Raw genomic sequence first — 25,561 nt, 5'->3', positions numbered from 1 at the left:
AAGGAGACAGACCGCATTTCGACGTCTCTACTTGAATCAAGAAGTTAGTAAAATAACCACCTAATCGATACTTTATTATTGCCTCAGGCAAAATTGAATATAAATTAGAACTTACAGGACATGTTTGGACTACTTAGTGGTCCTCTTCAGCTGTATAGAGAAAGAATTGAGAAGAAAAACATTAGCACAATAAGCACAAATAATAAAAGTTCTTTGGAGACTCCTTTGTTTAAAAATGGAGGTCATCAGAACAGGACATCTTGCCTCTCGTTCTTGTTTGGAAAAGATGTTTATTCTGCGCTGTCTGGAGGGTTTGTCTTTGAGCGCGACCTGGTGAAGTAACGATGCGGCACAGCCTGACATTTCATGCAAAGCTCTGGAGAGAAGGGAAGTAGAGTTTTGTCGTCATCTAAAATATCATGTGAGGGAGGAGGGAGATTGGGCTGTGCTTCTGCGATGTCGTGTTTGATTATATCTCTTCTCCGTCTTGTCTGTTTTATGTCTACCCATTCCAAGTATTTACTAATGTTCTTGTATAAGATGTTTTTTTGCTCGTTGTTTTCGTTAAGATTCTCTTCACCGTTTTCGAATTTATCAAGAACGATGTGGATGTTTTCCAGGTTGTTCATTAGATTTCCTTTATTTAACATACAGATAATTTGAAGGTCCTGTCTGATATTGGTGAATTTGTGGTTGGACTTTTTCATATGGGATTCCAGCTTTCAGAAAAAGAAAAAGGATATGTCAAGTTCACCTTCAATAACCCGAAGATTTACGAAATCACCAACTTATTCAAGAAACACAACACCAAAGTAGCCTTCTCAACCAACTACAACACAAAACATAGGTTCTTTAGTCACAATAAAGCTAATAAACTTAAAGATGATGAATTCCAGAAATCTGGTATTTATAAGCTAACTTGTACTCGATGTAAAAAAAACTTACGTGGGACAATCTGGAAGGAACTTCTTAATTAGATATTATGACCTTCCAATGACGTGCAATTACATGTCAGGGAGTCATTGAAGGTCATAAGCATGATAAATGCATGTGGACGGCATGGTGGTAAAATAACTGTTGATGTGCGGCGAATTTATATATTCGTAAGATATGAGCCGACACAACTCGCGAATTGATAGTAGATCTTATGGATGAGAATCGATAGATCAAGCTCGGAACCCCGTGGTACACATCGGACCGCGTGAAAAACCGTGTAGTTACAAGCGGGTATCAATAAATATGTGCAGTAACAGTTGAGAAGAAATAGGCCAGACATCACATCTAGTATAACAGACATTAAGGAGGCCATGGACTGAGCCGGAATTATATGCATTTAATTATCTAACAGGCATGTGGCGTGACGTATTTCAAGTGGAAAGAACAAACAATAGTAGCGTGTGTTCCTTTGTGGATCTCTGTGATAACGTTCCTCAATGTCAAAACCAGATGTAAAGAAATCAGGATCGTAGTTATGTAGCTTATGGAAAGCAGCCTCGTTTTTTTTATTGAAACAATGAAGTTGGAATTTGTTTTAAAATGTCAATTCTTGTATGGTACAAAAAGGATCGTGAAGCAATAGAGACCTCAGCCCGTATATCCGAATTAAAGCTCATAAAATTGAAGAAGTTGAGGCCTAAATACGTTAACAAACTAAGTATAGCATTGAGCGATATAAAATTTACACAGGCCAGTATTAATCTGTAACAGTGGATTTAAAAAAATCTGTACGAATTCGATCTAACCATTCTGTTCAAGTTTCAGGTTGAACTCAAGATGTTGCCTATATTTGTGAATAAGGAAGTTCATATAGAAGAGATGTCCGAGTAAACCAGTAGGATCCTGGTGGATCCGCACTCTGCCGAAATGAATGAGATGGCTGAAGAAATAACCTGACGACCAATACCCATGGAAAAACGAAGAAGTCAGATGAGTAGTCGAACCTTGCCCTTCTTGTTTACTTGTAGATGCTTATAGTAGAAGTAGATTTTTTTTTAAATGTCACACAGGTGATATAAAATGAAATGACTTGAATGTTCTAACGTGCTAACGGTGTTGGTAACTTCATGTAATGCTACTGCGTATATTAGAATATCGTTTTCCGTTGGTGAATACTAGGGTTAGGCGATCTTTCCTGCGTTGTTTTCGGTGTTTGTGGAACAGTTATAAGGCGTGTGTGATCTTGAATGCCACAGGTAAGTTTTGATGTGCTGATGTGTGAAATATTTGAAGTGGTGATCTTATGGTAATGTATAATTCCGCGGAGTGTTGTGATATGTTTAGTGGATCGACTCAGTGATGGTTGTATGAATAATAGTGAAGCTCTTCAAAGATATTTAGCTCATTTATGTAGGGGATGATGATTTCTCATTATGTGGTGGACATTGTGAAGCGTAAAATATGTAGGGTCATCTAAAGGTATAGTTAACGGTATAAGCAGAGATTTATTGAGTGGTGAATTGCGGTAGTAATTTAATTCTTTGAGATGGCCAATGGTTAGGATAATAGTATTGAGAGGTATTTCCGCCGCGTATATTTGAGTTTATTAGATGAGCGTGTTTCGTAGCGTTGTTTGAATGCTTTTCGAAGAGTTTGGTTAGACATGCGAGCTGACATGAGTTTAATTTGGTATCACATGGGTAGCGGAATGTATTTACGAATATACGAGTAGGGTCTTCGACAAGCTACTCGAACGACAATTAGATTGTGAAATTATTGTCACCTGTACTGTAGATCAACTTGTGGTATTGCTAGATGTAGTAAGTTAGCGCTGTAGGTGTATTTTCAGCAGGATGGAATAGAGCCGATGCAACGCAGATCGTCTGGCACTTGATAGTTTGCTTATTTATGTCAGTGCAGCCACATGACGCCGTTGGTTGGACGGAGACATGCAGTTAATTGATTATGGAGCACTGATATTATTATGTATTTGATGGATTTTCGGTGTTTATCATGTGCTGTTAGAAAATTCAAGTTATTACTCAGTTAGTTAGGTAATTATAATGAAGTAATAAGAGAAGTAGAGCAGGGAGGACAGGTTCGTCTAGTAATACGTCAGAAATGAACAAACAAGATGAACGATTTGTGACTGAAATCGCTGATTTTCCATTATATCAATTTATATTTTATTTAAATGAAACAGTGTTGCGTAATGATGTGATTTTAACTTAATGACTGACAATTATTTTTCAAGATGGACTTGATTCTTTAATACGGTGCGGTATTGATGCACAAAGTTAATATATTTTTTTACGTTGCATATTCAGTTGTTCAGTTGTAGCCAGTTAATTTCATGTTATTAAAATTATTATACTTCCAATTTCTCATTGCAAATATTCATTTATGCCTAGTTTTAGTGAACTTATTATCTTGAACTGATGTCAGATTATTATCGGACTAATTATTGATAGGATGTGACCGCTTCCTTTCTGAAGGACCATGCCCTGAGTGGAAGATCATGTAAACCCCTGAATTCTAGTCGAGCGAAATTATAAAATTTATTATCATCTCCGAGTTAGGCGTCCCATGAACGGTCACAATATCAAGAACACGTCAATGCTGAAAAATACAAAAGATTCTCTGCCATGGGATCCCATATGAAAAAGTCCAACCACAAATTCACCAATATCAGACAGGACCTTCAAATTATCTGTATGTTAAATAAAGGAAATCTAATGAACAACCTGGAAAACATCCACATCGTTCTTGATAAATTAGAAAACGGTGAAGAGAATCTTAACGAAAACGAGCAAAAAAACATCTTATACGAGAACATTAGTAAATACTTGGAATAGGTAAACATAAAACAGACAAGACGGACAAGAGATATAAATCAAACATGACATCGCAGAAGCACAGCCCAATCTCCCTCCTCCCTCACAGGATATTTTAGATGACGACAAAACTCTACTTCCCTTCTCTCCAGAGCTTTGCATGAAATGTCAGGCTGTGCCACATCGTTACTTCACCAGGTCACGCTCAAAGACAAACCCTCCAGACAGCGCAGAATAAACATCTTTTCCAAACAAGAACGAGAGGCAAGATATTCTGTTCTGATGACCTCCATTTTTAAACAAAGCAGTCTCCAAAGAACTTTTATTATTTGTGCTTATTGTGCTAATGTTTTTCTTCTCAATTCTTTCTTTATACAGCTGAAGAGGACCACTAAGTAGTCGAAACATGTCCTGCAAGTTCTAATTTATATTCAATTTTGCCTGAGGCAATAATAAAGTATCGATTAGGTGGTTATTTTACTAACTTCTTGATTATATTCATCAATACGGTCTTGAAATGGACAACTTGTCTCTACTTGAAGACGGAACATGTTTTGTCAAATGTTCGTACTTGTAAAATGTCTAGGTCTACATTATGTCCAGGGTTAGATGTTCTTTCTTTCTTTTTCTTTCTTTCTTTCTTTCATTTTTTTTACATTTCTTTAATTGTCTCGCCGAACAGGTTTTCGGCACTTCCCTCAGGACACTGTCTAGTCACTGGGCTTTCAGACAGGAATCAAAGCTGCCCCTTCTTAACACAAATTAGTATTTTAATATTATCATATATGATTATGTTATCGAGACCAGAACAGATGTTGCACCTTACATACATAAACCCATGGGAGGTTTTGAGATTGCCTATTACTGTTTTGGTTCTAAGATAAGACTAGAAATTTTACGTTTTTGTGTTAAAATGTTATAAAAACTGCAGTCGTTTTACTTGCGCACGTTACATTTAAAAAGTCTGTATCATTTCTGACTCGTACTGACTTGTATAGCAAGCGCGTTTTCAAGCTGAGCTCAAGGTCACGAATAACCATAATTTCTGAACTTTGATGATAGTTTTTCTCTTCCCAATTTGATTGTGATTAGCGATGGGCAGAAATGAACATAATGCATTTGAGAACTTGATTCGAAACCATATTCTTGAGTTCAACATAAAAGTCTGTGTAGGCCTAATTTACGGGATACAAGATTTCCAGAAAGTGACTATGAACAGTATACCAGTGACCAAATTACAATGGAAGGTAAAAAAATAAAAAAAAGGGATTTCACTATCTTGATGGGCGCTTTTGTATCTAATGTGCTTTATTGTGTTAGATTAGATAATTAAAAATTACTTGTGGTCGATTGTTATGTGGCTTGGCGTTATTCGATTTTTCAAAGTGTTTGGCTGATCGAAGTTGCTGAACTGAAAGTAGTTTTCACGGGAAACTGACGAAGTTTCCCCAGTAAAACTGAATGTAAAGTTTCAAGATTTTTTAACTCGCGTACCAGAAATTAATGTTTGAAGCCGGCCCGATGGTCTAACTTGCCTGCCTCTCACCCGGAAAGCCCGGGTTTGATTCCTGGCCAGGTCAAGCATTTTTACCTGGATATGAGGGCTGGTTCCACACCCCACTCAGCCTAAGATTACCTTTAATTGAGGAGCTACCTAATGGTGACACTGCAACCCTGGTCTAGAGAGCCAGGAATAACGGCTGAGAGGATTCGTCACAATGACCATGTGTCACCTCGTAATCTGCAGGCCTTCGGACTGAGCAGCGGTTGCTTGGTAGGCGAAGGCCCAGTGGGGCTGTAGTTTGGTTTGGTGTAGGAGTGTTTCTAGGATTATTATTATCAAATACAGTAGAGACAATACGCGATACTCAGCGAGATATCAAGGGGACAGCTATTAGAGTTCTCTCTAGTGGACTGACCTGAGAACTACTGATTCTGTCACAAGAGCACGTGTATTTGTGTCTGAAGTTTTTGGTGTTATTTATGCGTTTTCAGTGAGTTGACATAATTAAATAGTAGCGTGTCATTCCTTGATATCTCCTCTCAACATGAGGGGAAAGATATTTGCTGTCTGGCTGCACTATGAAGTACAGAAGAATGCGCGGTCTTTCTTCCGTTTCCCTCGTGACAAGAAAATGTAAGTAATATTGTGTTTGCATATATATTCTCCCAGTGATAAAAATATTTTTTTTTGCAAGTTGCTTTACGTCGCACTGACACAGATAGGTCTTATGGCGACGATGGGACAAGAAAGGGCTAGGAGTGGGAAGGAAGCGGCCGTGGCCTTAATTAAGGTACAGCCCCAGCATTTGCCTGGTGTGAAAATGGGAAACCACGGAAAAGAATCTTCAGGGCTGCCAACAGTGGGGATCAAACCCACTATCTCCCGAATACTGGATACTGGCCGCACTTAAGCGACTGCAGCTATTGAGCTTGGTAAAGAGATTTTTATAGTACTTCATAATCTTCTGACCTGCTCAACCCATATTTTAACTGGCTTTAAATATAATACGCATATTTTATTGTTTAGTGCAGCAGTTAACCTTCAATACCGATGTGTTGTTGTAGGTGTGATCTGTGGGTTAGATTTAATTCAGGAAAATACATATGCAGATGTGTGTGGCTGGTTGCGTTCCAAGTTACCCCATTTGAAATGCCGCAATACATTGTCAAGCACTGAAGAAAATATGGGTGATTTAAGAAATGTACATATTTTGTTGAAACAATATGATGATGCAAATTTGCTTTACCGTAATGTAATGGCATTATGGCAAATACTGCTTATGGGGAAAGTTTGAATTTTTTGAGGCTAAATTTATAGATTTTCTTTTTGTTAGTAGGCTTCAAGTTAAAAGGAAAATTGTCCTGCTCTTAAATTTAAATTCATTGAATCGTGTGTAAGGAATGTGCCGACATTTTTGTTGACAAGTGTTTTAATATGATACAATGCTTTTAAATTAGATAAAAAGAAAAATCTAGCCGTGAACGTTCAGGCAGGAATTCTAAAGCTAAAAAAGTAATGCAGCAGTCCATTTCACATCTTGATGATATGTCTAATTTCAGTCTTTAAATAATAACCTGGTAAAACCTGTTAATTCTTCATTCACTTATCCAGAATTGCTTTAGCAACTTTGAAGTAATATCTTAGTAACACTTTCTTTCTAGATGTAATTTATTTATTCATTTCCATATATACATTTCCATTGATATTTGAATTTAGTGCGAATTTTCAGGTCAAGCCACTATGAGTACCACTTGCGACTTGTCTCCCATTTTAACAAGGCTAAATCCGGAAGTGTCGCGTATTGTCTTTACTGTATTTGTTATTATACATTTCATTTTTGTGACGTTTAGCCAAATTGTTGATGGTTCATTCATTTCCAAATTTTCCGTTTTCCTGTGTTTAATGTTTTTATTCGTGGTCCTGCCAAAAACAGAGAATCGAGGTTCCACTGTACTAATTACTGAGGCAATGGAAATGTGTTGCAAACAAGTCAACAAATGGACATCCATACAACAGTGTAGAGGTCGTTTTGATATTTCCAAATTGGTGTTGGTGTACTTTTCTCCTAGTTGCTTTACGTCGCACCGACACAGGCAGGTCTTATTGCGACGACGGGATAGGAAAGGCCCAGGAGTTGGAAGGAAGCAGCCATAGCCTTCATTAAGGTACAGCCCCAGAATTTCCCTGGTGTGAAAATGGGAAACCACGGAAAACCATCTTCAGGGCTGCCGACAGTGGGATTCGAACCCACTATCTCCCGGATGCAAGCTCACAGCCGCGTGTCCCTGATTGTCATGATCAATAATGTTTCTCAACTACTGTGCTGAAATTTTTCAAAAGGGCTAATTAATTTATGATATTTTGCCACATTGTTACAATGTTTGAAATTTACTAAGTTTTAAATGTTGAAGTTGAAAGTTAAATGTTTAAAATTTTGTCTGAAATACCTAGCGTTTTTCTTTTTCTTGCTGAGTAGTGTAGTATTTTGGAATGAAGTGGAATATTTTACCTGCTAAATGTAAAGGAGTAGAGTTGCGACCCTGGGCATCACGGCAATTTATATTTTCTGATGTAACAAGCCTCTGCACTCGAGCAAGATTTCCCTTCTTCGCAGCATCAAGAAGTGCAGCATTGCCACGAAGAAGATCAGCTACATCTTGATCTCCATCACGGACTAAATCAAGGGGAGTTGCTCCATCTCTATTCTTCTTACTTGCATCTGCACCATGCTAGCAAGAAACAAAAACAAGTCATATGTAGTAAACTAATTATTAGATACCGAATGTTACCATTTCTCTTTACATTTGATACTCTAGACTTTGAGTTTAAGATTTTTCACTTTATGATAAAAGTTTTCAATGATGCCAACTTAACATTAAAATAATTATGTATTTTCCCTATTTAATAAACAGTAAAAAGAGCAGAAGCTGCCAAATGGATGGACATCAGCATTTACACACCAACTTCGCAAGAAAGTAGACAAGACAGATGTTAACTGAATCATGAGCAAGCTTGTTTCCTGTCAGTCGGCTGTCTGTCGTAAGGATACGTCTGGGAAGTTTGCTTCTCTTTTCTACCTGACACTCATCTTCATCGCTGGAGCTCTCACGAAGAGGAAAATGCCGTGGGTTATCACGTTTCCTGTGTTCAACTTGGCCAGTAGCAGTTGACAGTGATTCACCGATTCACTCTGCTTGCTTGCTTCAATTGCTGTGAATGTACTCGACCCCTCCCATCCACAGGAGGTCCAACACATTATACCAAATCGCAATCCATGTCCGCGCCTAGGTCGCCCCTTTTAGTCGACTCATACGACAGGCAGGGGGTACCGCGGGTGTATTCTACATGTGCGTCCCCCACCCGCAGGGGTTAGTGTGTTTGGTCCGCGAGAGGTATTTTATTTCCCTCAAGTCCGCCGGCAAGCCGGTTAGGACCCCCCTATCCGCCACCTGGGATGCGCCACGTGGGAGTATCACCTCTCCCCCTGCTACGCCTTTGTAGCAGTTTCGTGGGTAAAATATATAGACGAAGACCACACTAAGTTAAGAGTAGTCACCACACCAGAACTACAAACTGAATTAATATGACATGTTCATAGAATAACTGGTCATGCCGGTATAGATAAAGCAGGAAACTTTCACTTGGAAGAACCTGCGAGTGTCAGTCAGGAAAGCACTCATCAGGTGTGATGTTTATCAAGAGGTCAAACCAAACCCCTATTTAATTAAGCAATCACCAATTCCACTCTTACCCACTAAGTCTAGACAGTTATACGCAATGGACATACATGGAAAAATCCCACGATTAAACCAAGGAAATCAGTTCATCTTGGTTATTATGGACTTGTTTTCCAAATACACAACATTATTTCCGATGTTAAAAGGCGAACACAAACCAAGTCCTATGATGTATCACTACGAACATTATACCAGCTATGGGTAAACCAGAGAGTCTTCTTACAGATCACAGCTCACAATTCACATCAGCCCAATTCAGAAATGCATCACGGGAACTTGAAATTAGACGTGCTTTCTGTTCGATAAGGAACCCCGCAAGTAATCCATCTGAAAGAATAATGCAAGAAATTGCTAAATTTTGTAGAATTTTTATTCGAAACGAGCATTGCAAATGGGTCAACTTATTACCTGTAATAGCAGACTGCATAAATAACACAGTCCATGAGGCAACTGGAAAAATACCATCAGTGGTACATCTCAACCATTACCCAGTCAGGCCGCGGCATAAGGTATTAATTGCCCAGCAGATGCAAGACTGTCACAAGAGTTGTGTGTACAGTAGGTGGCCCGCACACTTACAAGAACAAGCACAACGCCACTTACGGCGAATGGGAAGGAAACTGTATCATCATGCACTTAGGGAAGGTGAATACGTACTTGTGCGATGACCCGGTATTTCCGAACCTATGGCCAGGCATTATGCTAAATCTGTACCATTGTACACAGGACCATATCACACAGTTCAGTCACTACATAACAATGCATATAAGATTGCAAATTTAGATAGCTCAAATGAACAGATTTTCAATGTGGCTAATCTTAAGCTGTTCAGAACACCAGCAACAGGAATACCACCCCAGGTGAATGTGGAAGAATGTTCTGCAGGGGCAGTGCCAGAAGAAGAAGGGGAGGAGACAGAAACTACTTCAATGGAGGGTGAAGAAGAAGAAGAAAGCACCCAATTCAGCTCAGAATCAGAAGAAGACATTCCACCTCCAGTACAAGAGAAACCCCAGGTACCACAGACTTAATAGAAAATGAAGAAGAAGGAAGAGCGGACTTTCCAACTTGCTTACAGGAGACAAGGGAACTGAAAGAGATCATGCAGCCTATTCTGAACGATGTTCTAGCAGAAAGGAGGAAGATATTTGAGGAAAGAAGACAGCCACTCCAAGAATAGTTAATAAGTAGAATCAACAGAGGAACTCATCAAGCTAATTTGGATATGGTTGCACAACAGAACTATGATTTTACGGTGTGGAAATCTTCCTCATAACCTTGAAAGGTTTCCATATTAAGTGGGAAGCATTTGCCCCATATCCCAAATTGATAGAAAATTACATGATTGTTAAATGCAATATTGATATGGCAAATACAGCTAGCACTGCCTACTTCCACTCAGGCAGCATGGCATGTCTAATATAATTCTTGGGACAGAACCTTAAGCTCGGTCACTAGCTTTAAAGCACATTCCAGGATGTTTCAAAATAATTGCACTTACCAATAGCCCTCCAATAAACTTGAAGATCCCGGCAACTACATATTTTCGTTGCCATGTTCTCATGGGAAGGACACTAAGGGTTGTTAAACCACACCCTAGTGCAGAACAAAGAATTGAGGGAAGACAGAGAAAGAATGTTTGAGAAGGATGCAACGATGACGACCACCCCTCGGTGACAAGTGGTTACGTCCAAACATAAGAACATCAAGTACCCTGAGGCAAAATCCAGCCAATCACAAAGCTCCAAATTGTACTTTTGAAACCAGCGCCTCAAAAAATTTAGTCGATCTTGGATATCTAGCAGATATTAAGGCTCGGAAATAGGATCCCAACGAGGGATGAAAATACCATATCTGTGGTGTAATTTCTGCAATTAATTATATGTGTTAGAAGTTTATTTGTGAAAGTGTGTCGTTATAACACGTATCCCGCTCTGTGAGACAAGTGTCGACATTTCACACCAACGTACAGTGCATCTTAGACAAAACACCTACGATCGATTTTTGACGCAACACTCTTAAGAGTATTTGTAAGAGTATTGTGAATTCTATTAAAGCTAACAGAACGTGGATAAAACTTGTGTGAGAAAGTTAATTTTGCTTATGAAATCTATTCCGACTGCAGACGGATATCAGCTACGCAAAAATCCTGAGGGCATGGAACCAAGCCCAGTGTGCCCAGGAACACACAAATTAAGCCCAACTACCGCACACATTCTCAGTATTCTCGATGTTCTCAGTGAGGGAAGATCAGTACGTCTCAGTGTCCCGCGAACGATCTGTCTTTGTGTCCAGCGAACTCTAATAATGTGGAGAGTAACTCCTAGAGTAATTCGTTCGCCAATAACAGTCATCGATAGAGTAAGTTACTCATGAATTTTGAATTTTTCCTGTATTAACTCACGAACAATGATGAGGGATGTTTATTTCAATAATAATAATAATAATAATAATAATAATAATAATAATAATAATAATGTTATTTGCTTTACGTCCCACTAACTACTTTTATGGTCTTCGAAGACGCCGAGGTGCCAGAATTTAGTCCCGCAGGAGTTCTTTTATGTGCCAGTAAATCTACCGACACGAGGCTGTCGTATTTGAGCACCTTAAAATACCACCGGACTGAGTCAGGATCGAACCTGCCAAGTTGGGGTTAAAAGGCCAGCACCTTAACCAACTGAGCCACTCAGCCCGGCAACGTTTATTTCAGTCCAGTCATTACTGTAAGTAATTATAAACTATACAAGCATTTTGCTCAGTGAGAGGTGATACAATTTTCAAGTTAAGAATCTCAGTGGGATAAGAAACTATTTAACCGTATGGCATATCAGGTATTCTCGTATTTTCGTTTTATCATTCTTGTTACAATGATCAGCCACTTAAATTACCATATTTACTTATGTATTAGACCCCCTCGCGTATTACATCCCCCTTGGCTTTTCGAGACACAGAAAATTAAAAAATAAAACTTGCATATAAGACCGCCCAATGTAGTTCATCAAAGAACGATTCCACTTTGAAGCAGCTACAAGCCTTCTATAGCTCTGATGACATCAGACGAATCTGTGAATAGTTTCATCTGTATGACTCGCGCAATGAAAACACGAGTCGAAGTCATGCGGTACATCTGTGTTTCGTGGTTAAGAAATGTCTGCCTCTGCAGTGTAAGCCTATTGGACCTCTGATGACGTCTCACAAATGGGTGAACAGTTTTGTGTGTGACCCGTGCATTGCAAGCACGCATCGGTCATGTATATATGTCTGTGTTTTGTAGTTAAGAATGTCCGCCAGCGTAATGAATAGCACAATTAGCTGCCATTCTCGGGAGCCTGAGTTCGATTCCCCGTACCGTATTGAGATTTACGAATGCCAGGAAGGTTGATGATTTGCAGTAAAAATGGTACATGCAACTCCCTTCCACTGGGAACCTGTCTAAAAAAGAGCTGCACCACCTCGGTATGAGGAAATGAGTTTACTTTAGCTGAGAAATATTCACGGTTGTTGCTAGACCTGTTAATATAAGTAGGTGAAATCATTAACAAAGTGATTGTTTAATATCTCGTAACTCGGGCCAAAACTCGTGATAAAAACAATCCAATCACAATTGTTTTACTCGCCAACGTATGTAACAAATATTTTATTTATTTATTTATTTATTTATTTATTTATTTATTTATTTATTTATTTATTTATTTATTTAGTCTGATCCAGGACACCCTAGATTTGCCATAAGACACAGAATAATACACAATAACAATTTTGAGGGAAGATAAAGAAGATTAATGTTTAAAAAATGATAGGTTACAATTAACCATGTTAAATGGCATGAACTCCATATAAATGGTGACGAAGAATCGAAACGGAGTATTTGATGAGTGAGACGACTATCTCATCTTGTAGACTTCTCGCTAGTTTATATTTTTGTCCCCACTTACTTTCAACAATTTTTGGAGATGCCAAACAAAACATACTAGGGTATGCGTTAATAAAAAAAAAAAAAGAGACAACGAACGAACAAACGAAATTAAACATTATGATAATAAAACGCATTACCGCCACACCTGTAGATATCCATAAAAGCGACTATACCATACCTAACCTAAACAATGTGGTCTCTCTTATCTCATTTACAGCTGTTTAGGTAAATCCTGATGTGATAAATGTAGAGAAATAAGCATGAAATATACTTAAAAATAAGGGTCTCACTTTCAACAGCTGCAGTTATCAACAGAATGCTTCCAGTCACAATGCATTACATTCGGAAATACAATTCATAACATACCCTAGTTATCAGCTGCTGGTTTGGCATGCTTTCAACAACATGGCTTTATTCAGAAGGAGTGGCTTCTGCTACAAATACACCAGCTGGGAATATCAGAGACCATTTCCAGAAACCATTTGGAAATAGCTTCACACAGTTTGGATTCTACAGTCGGGAACGAAACTATTTTTAAAAGGTTCAAAAAGACGGGACCTCCAATGCTCTGTCTCGATTGCATTTGCAGTGCATGGCTGACGAGGTGGCAGTGAAGAAGACGTCACTTGGAATGACAACACTCTGGTAGCAGGGAAGTTAGTGGCGCAAGACAATTAAAATGAAAGCAGTGATCAGGTTTACTGTGTAGTAGGCCTACTGCTCAACTGACAAAGACAAAAGACTGGCCATTGAGTTATTTTGTATCAATACTGCATAATGTGATAATACAATACCCTTATCCCTTTTCTCTATGGGGTCGAGTATGAAGCGAGACAAATCTTCGTAGCGAGTTTTTAAGTCCGACCCTTCCTGACGTTGAACTCATCAGAGGAACGAATGATGTTATATGAGTAACTAAAACGGATTATATTTATTTTATATGTTGGCCTAAAAGTAGTGTTCACCATTTATTAACTTTTAGCATTTAGAAATACTGCCTTCCAGCAAAAATAGCCAGTATAACTCAAATACATTCATAGGCTTTGTTAAAGAACACTGTAGAATGTTTACATGTACAAATTATAGCCCTTTACGGCCTAGAAGTCAAGTGTTCACTGCACAAAATTTGAGGTTATCGCATATTGGACCCAACTTTACTTTTTTTTTTTTTGGCTGTAAAAGTGGGGAAAAAAGGGACCTAATACACGACTAAATACGGTTAGCCAGGCAGAATAGAATCTGCTAACGAAGACAGACTGTATTTGTTTGATGTTGGGGACATGCAGCAATTGCCTGAGGAATGTCCTGTTGCAGTTCATTCAAGCTAGGAGAATTCGTAGAAATGCAAGGTGTACGACCTCGAACGTAAATACAACACCGGAGCTCGACAAGGGGGAGGTAATCCCAAAGGTCCCGTTACACGAAGGAAGTTCCAAGCCCAGCTGTTTAGCAGTCGGCGAAGGAGAGGTTTAGTATTAATGGAATACCGGAATCATGTGTAGCGTCAGAATACTAGCGTATTCGTGTGTAAAGCCCACATATCTAATTAAATGTAATAAAATAGAGTGTAGTTTTATAATTAGTGTAACATCAAGATCCGTGTGCAATACTCAAGCAATCATATCAGGATACGCCAAGTCAAGTCAACCCCGTCATACGTCCCAATCATGATGTCTTAAACTAAATAGCCAACTGGACGACGGATGGAGCAGCCGCAAAACCACCAATATGAGTAACTGAAAATTTAATCTGAGGTGGTGTTTGTTGTAAATAATGTAAATATTGATTTGTCTAGTACGCGAGCTGTCGATATTGATAATTCAGTAGCTTAATTTTCATTATAGTTTAGTCATGTTGTGATTACATCACAGTCATCACATTGTAAATAGTTTTTCAGCAGTCGTGCATTTAGATTTGATTTAAAAGCATTTCTACGCAAGCTTTGAGGCAGATATTTGTTATATTGGTGAGACAGATTTCATAATGGTGAAGCTACTTATGAAGTTTTATTCTAATAGTATAAACTCCGTAAAATCTTATTATCTTGGGGAAATGAGGCATGTATTGGCAGTATCTGTGGTATTTCGCGCAGGCGACATTTGTAGTCGCGATTTTCCTTGTTCACGCCTCTTTGAGACCATTCGATATTGTTTGATTCTTTCTTTAACCATTCAATAGATTAGTCTTTGAGGCTAGTGTTATGACTGATAATGTAGTTGTGGGAAGATTATGGTAACGTTGAGTGGTCCGTTACGGTAAAGATTCAAGAGCATTAATTACGAATTGTATCCAGAGAGTAATGATAGAGATGTTAATAGATCAGCAGGTTAGCTGGCAGACATGTTATATGAAAATGAGAATAACGATGTAAATAATTCATATCCCGGCGGGAAAGCTGTGAGATCAATGATGGTGAGAATACAGACGTCAGAAGTGTGTGAAGCTCTATACGTAATGATGATATAATCGACGTTACGAGTACAATTAAAGAGTCCACGATGATTAAAAAAATGGATAAATGTTGATAAGCAAAATGAAATTTAGATAGTGCTCACAAGGTTGATACTAATGGACATAACTTCAATTAAATACCCACACAACTGATTATCAAGCATTTACATGTGTAACGATTACATAAGGTATGCTGACTTGTTCAGCGTAGCCAGGATCATATGTTTCATGAAAATAATATCAAATGGTGTTTTCTTTTTTTGTCAGGAGTAAGATGTCGCAGATTATAATGCATTTGTTAATTTGAGTTGGTGATAACGTCATTTGGTTAGCTATTCGTGCGCTATGTTTGTTTTGATTATTATGCTTCATTCTGCCATGAGAGGCTCTTTTAATCAAAGTAGGGAAAGAACAGCCATGATAAACATGAATCTCGGTCATGGTCACTGATGATTTTAACAAAGAGTATCCAGGGACGTTGAAATCGCGGTATAGTAATTATGTAAACGGATATTCAGTTAAATTTTGATGTTGCGTGAATTATGCGTGATGTGCGTGTGTATATAAATTAGGGTATAATAATTTTCCCATATCTTTATTCCAGATTTCTTTTCCCTGCTTAGGCAGTGATTGACTATGGTGAACAGTATAGATATTGTTATGTGTGATGTGATAAGACGGAAGATTTTCCGCTGTGTAAATAGAGTAATGTAAGATAATGAGAGCTTGCGTCAAACAACCCAAACATCATCTTAGAATTCACTTCTTGGTTAAAGAACAGCAAATATAATAATTTTATAACTTCACTGAACAGCAAACCCTACATTTATATAAAAATTTGTCTTGTCAAGAGTTAGGTAGTGATCCTGTAGTTGTGAACAGGTGTTGATATTTGTCATGTCTTTGTAAGGTAATTTAGGTCCAAGTGAGATCAGTGGTGATCAACACTTATTATGGTATAAATAAAACAGCTGTTCAGTTGATAAATCATTCAATTTATCTTGAGGTAATTGACATCCCACATTATGGCTTGACACAGTGATCTATTATTTGATTGGTATAATTTGTGAACTTATATAAACCATTTTCTTAACATCTAGTATTCCGTGTATAATTTATAGGTCAGGTGGAGATACTTAGCCATCACCGATCTATAAATAAAAACTTGCAATGATAATATAATTTAAGTTTGAAAGGTGTGATAAGGGAGGCAATGAATCCCAGTGACCATGGAATATTCTGAGTTAGTTATAATTTGTTTCATTTTTACAATTCGATAATTGTGTATTCTTAATTAATCTCGGTTTGAATTTACAATCAGGGTCAACACACTGGTGATTGATGCAACTGGAGTAGAAGCGACTAATGTATAATGTAACTTATCTTGAATCTGATGCAGATTTGTTATGAATGATGTTTTCCATGGAGTTAATTAGTTAGCATACATCATTTGAGAATCCAGTATTTAGTTGTTATTTAAATTGGAGATCGTTCAGTAGTCCTTCATATTCCCATTGAATTAAATCTAGTTACACTTATTTGCGCACATGTTTGAATCAGTGGATTTAATATTATTTTAATTATATTTTATTGTTATTTTTACTTGGTCATTTCATCATTCAATTCTTTTCTTTAATAAAATTTATTTAAGCATAGTCTGGGTCAATTTTACAGTTATTTCAGTAGAGTAGTTTAATCTAGCAACCTTATCCTCCTATCATAAGCACCCCAACAGTCTAGAGAACGTCACCATCCCTGAAGAAGAGAGTCGCCTCCGGTGAGTAACTTTTTTCTACAGGGCTAGCCGAGGCAGAAGGAAGAGAGAAGAAATCACTGCAGATATCACCAGGTAAAGGGTGCAATGGTTAAAATAATAAATTCTGAGCATGCCAGCCAGGCTAGAAAATTAACAAATAAATTTAAAAACACGAAACTAAAAATGGCCAAAATATCTAAGTACTTGAAATTTCTTAAGAATTGTCTAGCAAATAAATTAATTCCAAAACATTTGAAGTCAGTAGAGAGGAGGGGCATTTTGCATAGACATGACAGGGTGACTCAGTTGAAAATGAATCAGATATGGTTGAAAAGTGAAATTAGGTTCTTATATATTAAGAAAAGCCATCTGAACCAGGACTTGTATGACCTTCATCTGCAGATTACAAAAGATTTTCCAGATAAAAGAAAGTGTAGAGGATTCACTGTATTTCATTCTCAAAAAGAAGCAGGATACATTAGAGAGGAAGTCTGAATTATTGAGAGGCAGAAAAAAGAGAAAGGAAACAATCAAGAAGACAATAAGAGATCAAATAGTAATGAAATTAAATTCTATCCTCCAGGTAAGAATTTAACAGATACAGAATTTAGCGCGGAAGAAATGACAATATTAGAAATAGGGCCTAAGCATAATCGGATCAAAATTTGTAATAATAATAGGAGGGAAGTAATGGAGATAATAGCAGAGGTAGAACAGGTCATATCCAAGGTGGAATTTGAGGAACAAGAAGCGACAAGGCATGAAGTGGGAAAAATATTGTCTAAGATAATAGAGTACAAAGATAATGAAGTGATCATAATGAATAAGAAAATCAAAGGATTGAAAGGGAAAATTGAAAGAAATAACATTACAGTAAACAAAGCAGATAAAGGTAATACGATCGTTGTAATGAATAAACAAGAATATATTGATAAAACAGAGGAGTTTCTAAGGAATGACAAGTTCACTTTAATTAAGAAAGATCCGACGTAGTTCAAAAGAATTTTAAAAAGATGTTGAAAGAAGTAGGATTTGTTTTAGACTCAAAGGACGCGAATAGTCTAATAAATATGAACCCAGGAATGCCCACTATGAGGGCATTGCCCAAAATCCATAAGCAGAAAGTCCCATAAGACCGATAGTAAACTACAGAAATAGTCCGACGTACGGGTTAGCCAAATTTATACAGGTATTCTTACGAAAACATTTTAAATTCACAACAGAGACAATAGTCAGTATACAAGCGATTTCTGTAACAGAACAAGGTATACTGAAATGAAGGAAAATTGCACAATTCATAGTCTCAATATTAAAAACACATATTCCAACATCCCCATCTCTAAAACAATAAATATTGTTAGAAGGAATTAAACAGAACATAGCAGTTTAACTAAAATAGATTTTGAAGAATGTATCAAGTTGTTAGCATACACATTAGAGAACAATATTATTTCAGATATAACAACAAAATATACAAACAGGAGAACGGTTGGCTATGGGTTCCCCAGCGTTGGGCATTGTGGCCAATATTTACATGGACTATTTGGAATCAAATAAAATAATTGAGAAAATTAAAATATTAATCAAATGGTTGACATATGTGGACGACATTTTCATTATTATAGATAACAAATTTACAATTGAATAGAGTAAGAGGAAGGAGGATCGCTGAACTACTTAGATGTCAAAATAACGAGAAATGGTAGAGAATTAGAGTACCAGGGGTTTAGAAAAGAAACGACCACTAGCACTATTATTAGGAAGGACTCCAACCATCCAGGGCAGGAGAAGGCAACATTTTACAGTATGATCAGCAGGGCCCTTAAATTCCCCTTAAAAAGACAAGCTTTTTTTAAAAAAAAAGATGAATACTATATATGAGATCGCGAAGAGAAATGGATATACGAAGAAATATCTAGATAAAATAAAGAGCAAGTTAATAAATAAACAGAGATCAACCTTAAAAGAAAAGAAAGGAAGAATGTAGTGGTAATAACATTCCACAACAGACACTGATACAGAATAAAAAAAAGACTTTAGCAAAAAGGGCAATGACATTGCATTTAAGACAAAACAATAAAAAGAGAATATTATTCAATTCACATAAGGTTAAAAGGTCCAGTAGATTCAATAAATCAAGAGTATATTGCATTAGGTGCTAAAGTTGTGGAAAGAAATATATTGGATAATCAGGGAGGAGTTTGGAGACGAGATACAAGGAGCACGTGAATGCAGTAAGACACAAAAGATTCTCAGCTATGGGTGAACACATGGAAGAGTACAATCATAATTTTACAGAAATAAAGATATGGAAATAGTGCACACGACAACGAAAGGAAAATTAATGGACGCTCTAGAGAAAATAAGTATATATATTGACCAGAGAAGCAATAATGAAAATAATTTAAATGAACCACTGAATGAAGAAAATGCGATGTACAGATAAGCATACAATCATATAAGGAAGAAGGAGAGAAGCAGAGAGCAAAAGAAATAGTTCCGGTCATAGACACGCTCCCTCTCCCTTCCCTACATTATGCAACCGGCAACATAGCCTCGTAAGGTCATTGACAGCAAGCAAATGAGCAAGGACATGTTTGTTTGCTTCAGACTAGTGTAATGTTGTTTTAATTTATGGATACATTTGGTAACCAGTTGAAAATGAAGTCAGTAAAATAAAACATACATAAAATTCTCTAAGCATCTGAGCTGTAGGCTTTTTCGTAAAAAAGTCTCTAAAGTCGGTTTGTTGATTATTTATTTTAAAGAATTTGATGGTTAAAATGGCTAGCATGGTCGGACGGGATTAAGAAGAGAAACTTCCGATTAATGTGAAAGGTCTCAAGAAAAAGAGCAGTAAGTTAATCGACAAGTATTGGAATAAATAAGGTAATTGAATCACAGATTATAAATTTAAATACACTGACTGACAGTGACAATGCAACACCAAGGAGGAGTGGTTCGAAAGGGATGAAAGTTGGGGAAAAAACAGAGACGGCACGGACGAATAATTGATGTTTATTTCAAACCGATATGCAGGTTACACAATGCGCATGGCATCGACTCAGTAGGATGTAGGACCACCGCGAGCGGCGATGCACGCAGAAACACGTCGAGGTACAGAGTCAATAAGAGTGCGGATGGTGTCCTGAGGGATGGTTCTCCATTCTCTGTCAACCATTTGCCACAGTTGGTCGTCCGTACGAGGCTGGGGCAGAGTTTGCAAACGGCGTCCAATGAGATCCCACACGTGTTCGATTTGTGAGAGATCCGGAGAGTACGCTGGCCACGGAAGCATCTGTACACCTCGTAGAGCCTGTTGGGAGATGCGAGCAGTGTGTGGGCGGGCATTATCCTGCTGAAACAGAGCATTGGGCAGCCCCTGAAGGTACGGGAGTGCCACCGGCCGCAGCACATGCTGCACGTAGCGGTGGGCATTTAACGTGCCTTGAATACGCACTACAGGTGACGTGGAATCATACGCAATAGCGCCCCAAACCATGATGCCGCGTTGTCTAGCGGTAGGGCGCTCCACAGTTACTGCCGGATTTGACCTTTCTCCACGCCGACGCCACACTCGTCTGCGGTGACTATCACTGACAGAACAGAAGCGTGACTCATCGGAGAACACGACGTTCCGCTATTCCCTCATCCAAGAAGCTCTAGCCCAGCACCATGGCAGGCGTGCACGTCTATGCTGTGGAGTCAATGGTAGTCTTCTGAGCGGACGCCGGGAGTGCAGGCCTCCTTCAACCAATCGACGGGAAATTGTTCTGGTCGATATTGGAACAGCCAGGGTGTCTTGCACATGCTGAAGAATGGCGGTTGACGTGGCGTGCGGGGCTGCCACCGCTTGGCGGCGGATGCGCCGATCTTCGCGTGCTGACGTCACTCGGGCTGCGCCTGGACCCCTCGCACGTGCCACATGTCCCTGCGCCAACCATCTTCGCCACAGGCGCTGCACTGTGGACACATCCCTATGGGTATCGGCTGCAATTTGACGAAGCGACCAACCTGCCCTTCTCAGCCCGATCACCATACCCCTCGTAAAGTCGTCTGTCTGCTGGAAATGCCTCCGTTGACGGCGGCCTGGCATTCTTAGCTATACACGCGTCCTGTAGCACACGACAACACGTTCTACAATGACTGTCGGCTGAGAAATCACGGTACGAAGTGGGCCATTCGCCAACGCCGTGTCCCATTTATCGTTCGCTACGTGCGCAGCACAGCGGCGCATTTCACATCATGAGCATACCTCAGTGACGTCAGTCTACCCTGCAATTGGCATAAAGTTCTGACCACTCCTTCTTGGTGTTGCATTTGCTCTGTCAGTCAGTGTATAATGTTTTCTCTTTTTAGGACTTAAGGAAAGGAGAAATTTTCAAGAAAAGAGCAGAAAATATTTTAAATTCAACAACAGTGACTAAACAGGTGCTATTTATTTTATGAATTGAATATTCTATTTTAAAGTGTTTTACTAAATGACAAAGCAAATGTAAATTTAGACACAGATCAACATTTTAATTTCTTTTTTAGATGTAAATCAGGACATAAGTTCCAAGAGCAGGGCAGATTTAAAAATGTTAGCATATAGTGACTAATTTAATAGGTTTTATTCATTTTATGATTTGAAATTATTCCATTTTAAAGCTAGCAAGCAAGCAAGCAAGCAAGCAAGCAAGCAAGCAAGGAAGGAAAAGTTGAAACACAAAGAAAGAAATATTTTAACAATTTCAAGATTTATATATAATTGTTCTGTCGATAACTATATTAGTACAAATGTGTCAAGTCCAAAGATTTCCTCTTGATGTTTTGGCACCGCTGAAGAAGAGAGTAGTTAGCTCTCGAAGCATGTACGGTAATCAAGTGTAATGAAATATGTCAAGTATTGACAAGGCGGGAAAGTGTTCTATAGAAACTGAATATAAGTCAATACGGACAGGATTAACCAACAGCAGTAAGCTGTCACATGACAAATAATCACTTCACTTCTTTTTACCAATAAACACAATAAATTCAAGGTAATGCCAACAACTGTTCTTGTGATAAGATGATTTAAATTAGTGTGGTACGACTGAAGATAAAATAGTCTATAGTGCAGCACAAGCAGATTTTTGACAGGTCATTTGTGGGTGCCGTTAAGTAATAAGGCTTCCACATACTGTAGGCCTATTCCATTAAAAAGTTATATAAAGATGCAGGCAATGGTAAAGCGGTGTACCATTCATATAAAAATAGAAACTGCTAGTTTGACAGTTAGCACGTTTTTATTATTCACCGGAGAGTCTGTCCGAACCAATACCGAATACTGCTGAAGTTCTGTGTTCAAGATGGCGGCCGAAGGCGCTTAATCGCGTATGGCAAGTATAACCTCGCGAGAAATTCATGCTTGATCAAAGTGACCATAAAACAGTGTTTAATTACCCACTGGTCAGAAACCTAAAGCTTTAACTAACAATTCATTATACAACTGTTTTAGGAAGAAGTGATCTGCTATAATACGTAGATACTGTAGCTACTTCTATGAGCCCATGGGCAAAAGAATGTGTTTTTTCACATCTTTTAATAGTCTCCTGTTACCTTAACAGGCTCCAGTAGAGAATTATTGATATTTGTTCTCTCGACTTTTTCACACTTTTTAGTGCTCTCCTTCATCTCCTGAAACACTACACACACAATGCAAAATGTACTAATGTGTAATTAAGTGATACCATCGCCCTGTTTGATAGTTTTTAATGGGATATACAATAGTACGTTTTCCTGTTTAACACGATTTTCGTCGTCGTCCTGTGCAGAAATGTACTAGCAAGGTTTCCCTGTATTGCATATGTGCATCATTATATTTTGTATAAATTTCTGGTTGGGTAAGAGTTTGTAAACATGGCCTAGCAGTAAAGATTGTGCAACCTGGAAAACCGCGACTATATCGGGAAAGACGGTTGAATTTACAAGTAACTATTCTCATTTTGGTTCCGTATTGAAGATGACGTATGTCTCGAATATTATTACAATATTTTTTTAAGTCCACCTGTTCAATACAATACAATATAAACCACTATTTCATATGGTTAAAATTTTATACATAATACATAAAAGTCAATGGTACATGTTTCACCCTTCTTTACGGGCATCATCAGCCATATCAATCCTAAAAATAATACATATGAAGTCTTTCTAACCTTATGAATTATGAATAATGATTTCGTAAAACATTATACAATAACATCTAAAACAACGATAATGCACCAAGGTGTGTTTAAAAAAAAACAGTTTTTGAAGATTAAAACGTGGTTAAACATGAATATTTGAGAGTTTAAAACTAAAATGGATCCTTTCGTTGTATATCGTTAAGACTGTGACGGCCTTGAGTGCAAACACAATCAAAGGGGGATGTTCCTTCAATTCCCATAGTATGAATCCAAGATGGTAAAATCACTGTCAGTTATTTAAAACAGAAGTGTGAACGTAATAAACATGTTAAAATGTGTATACGGTTGATATATCTGAAAGTAGAAAAGAAAATGGAACTTTTATTGGAGGTGTTGCTAATGATAACGTATGTCAAAGCTAGCGGGTGTCAGTAAATTATGTTGGTAGTCAATTGGATCCAAAAGACGGTCAAGTTGGTGTTATAACCCCGTTGAAGCATTTGTTGGAAGAAATGATCGAGTTCTTTCTGATACAAAATGAAGAAATATGACACTAATATTGCTTTCAGAACAGTAAATACAAATCAAAGTATATTTTTTAATCATAATAAAGTCAATTATAAAAACAGCCATTTTTTGAGATCTGGTATTTACAGATTAACTTGTGCACAGTGTGGATTTAGTTATGTTGGACAGACTGGGCGCAGCTTCTATACGAGTTATATGGAGCATTACAATGCCTTAAAACACAACAAATATTCAGCGATGAGCTCACACATGAGTGAAACAGGACACCAGTTTACATCAATTGATAAGGATCTCACTATTCTAAAATGTATAGGCAAACGAAAACTTATGTATGAATTAGAAAATCTTTACATCTTTTTAGACCAAGCCTATAACAAAAACCATAATCTTAATGATGCCACAAAGGCAAGAAATCCTTTAAATGAGCTAACTCCAAAGTTATTAGGCATTGTGAATTCAAAACATAATACAATCCCGCGAACTTTTAGAACTTCTTGTTCTAAAGCTTTCACCACCTCGTCAAATGTTAGGCCCGCCCATCTTGCTCCTAACAACCTTCCAATAATAACACATGCACGCAAGGATCCACCCACCCTTACCCCCCCACCTCCGTGTCCTTCACTGCCTCAGTCACACCGTTATAATACTAGAAGTAGAAAGCTCAGTCAAGCTAGCGTTGCTGGAACAGCCCGACGTACTTAATACGCACCGTACGAGTAAGTACCGCCTTAGGCATTTTTGATGTACAGGAAATCTCTTGTACAGTATTATTTCAACTTTCTTTAACATTTTGTTTCGGAAAGAACTCGATCATTTCTTCCAACAAATGCTTCAACGGGGTTATAACACCAACTTGACCGTCTTTTGGATCCAATTGACTACCAACATAATTACTGACACCCGCTAGCTTTGACATATGTTATCATTAGCAACGCCTCCAATAAAAGTTCCATTTTCTTTTCTACTTTCAGATATATCAACTGTATACACATTTTAACATGTTTATTACGTTCACACTTCTGTTTTAAATAACGGACAGTGATTTTACCATTTGTATTCATACTATGGGAATTGAAGAAACATCCGCCTTTGATTGTGTTTACACTCAAGGCCGTCACAGTCTTAATGATATACAATGAAAGGATCCATTTTAGTTTTAAACTCTCAAATATTCATGTTTAACCACGTTTTAATCCTCAAAAACTGTTAATTTTTTTTTTAAACACACCTTGGTGCATTATCGTTGTTTTAGATGTTATTGTATAATGTTTTACGAAATCATTATTCATAATTCATAAGATTAGAAAGACTCCATATGTATTACTTTTAGGATTGATATGGCTGATGATGCCCGTAAAGAAGGGTGAAACATGTACCATTGACTTTTATGTATTATGTATAAAATTTTAACCATATGAAATAGTGGTTTATATTGTATTGTATTGTATTGAACAGGTGGACTTAAAAAAATATTGTAATAATATTCGAGACATACGTCATCTTCAATACGGAACCAAAATGAGAATAGTTACTTGTAACTTGGTAGCCAACCAGGCAAAATCCAAATTAAATAGGTTTATCAATCTTAAAATTAAAATATCCAAGTTGTCTAAAGTTATAACATTTTTAAAACAATGTTTAAAACTAAAATTGATCCCAAAAATTTTTGAAACCTAAACAAAGAAAGAACTTAACCGTCCCAAGTATGAACAAAGTCCAAGACAAAGTAAATGTAATATGGTTAAGG

At 37.7% G+C, this 25,561-nt stretch overlaps 1 protein-coding gene across 1 annotated transcript in view; it reads right to left on the bottom strand.

Annotated features, from left to right (window-relative positions):
* The window catches only part of Tnks (tankyrase), a 334,181-nt gene that overhangs the window by 156,917 nt on the left and 151,703 nt on the right, over positions 1-25,561 (bottom strand). Inside the window, exon 11 of the mRNA XM_067146370.2 lies at positions 7,784-8,003. Within this exon, the coding sequence (XP_067002471.2) occupies positions 7,784-8,003 (220 nt within the window). The remainder of the gene's footprint in view (positions 1-7,783; positions 8,004-25,561) is intronic.

This window comes from Anabrus simplex, chromosome 4, assembly GCF_040414725.1.
Source record: "Anabrus simplex isolate iqAnaSimp1 chromosome 4, ASM4041472v1, whole genome shotgun sequence".
Classification (NCBI taxonomy): Eukaryota; Metazoa; Arthropoda; class Insecta; order Orthoptera; family Tettigoniidae; genus Anabrus; species Anabrus simplex.
The sequence above is the reverse complement of the archived record's forward strand: the minus strand, read 5'-3'. Positions and strand labels throughout refer to the sequence as shown.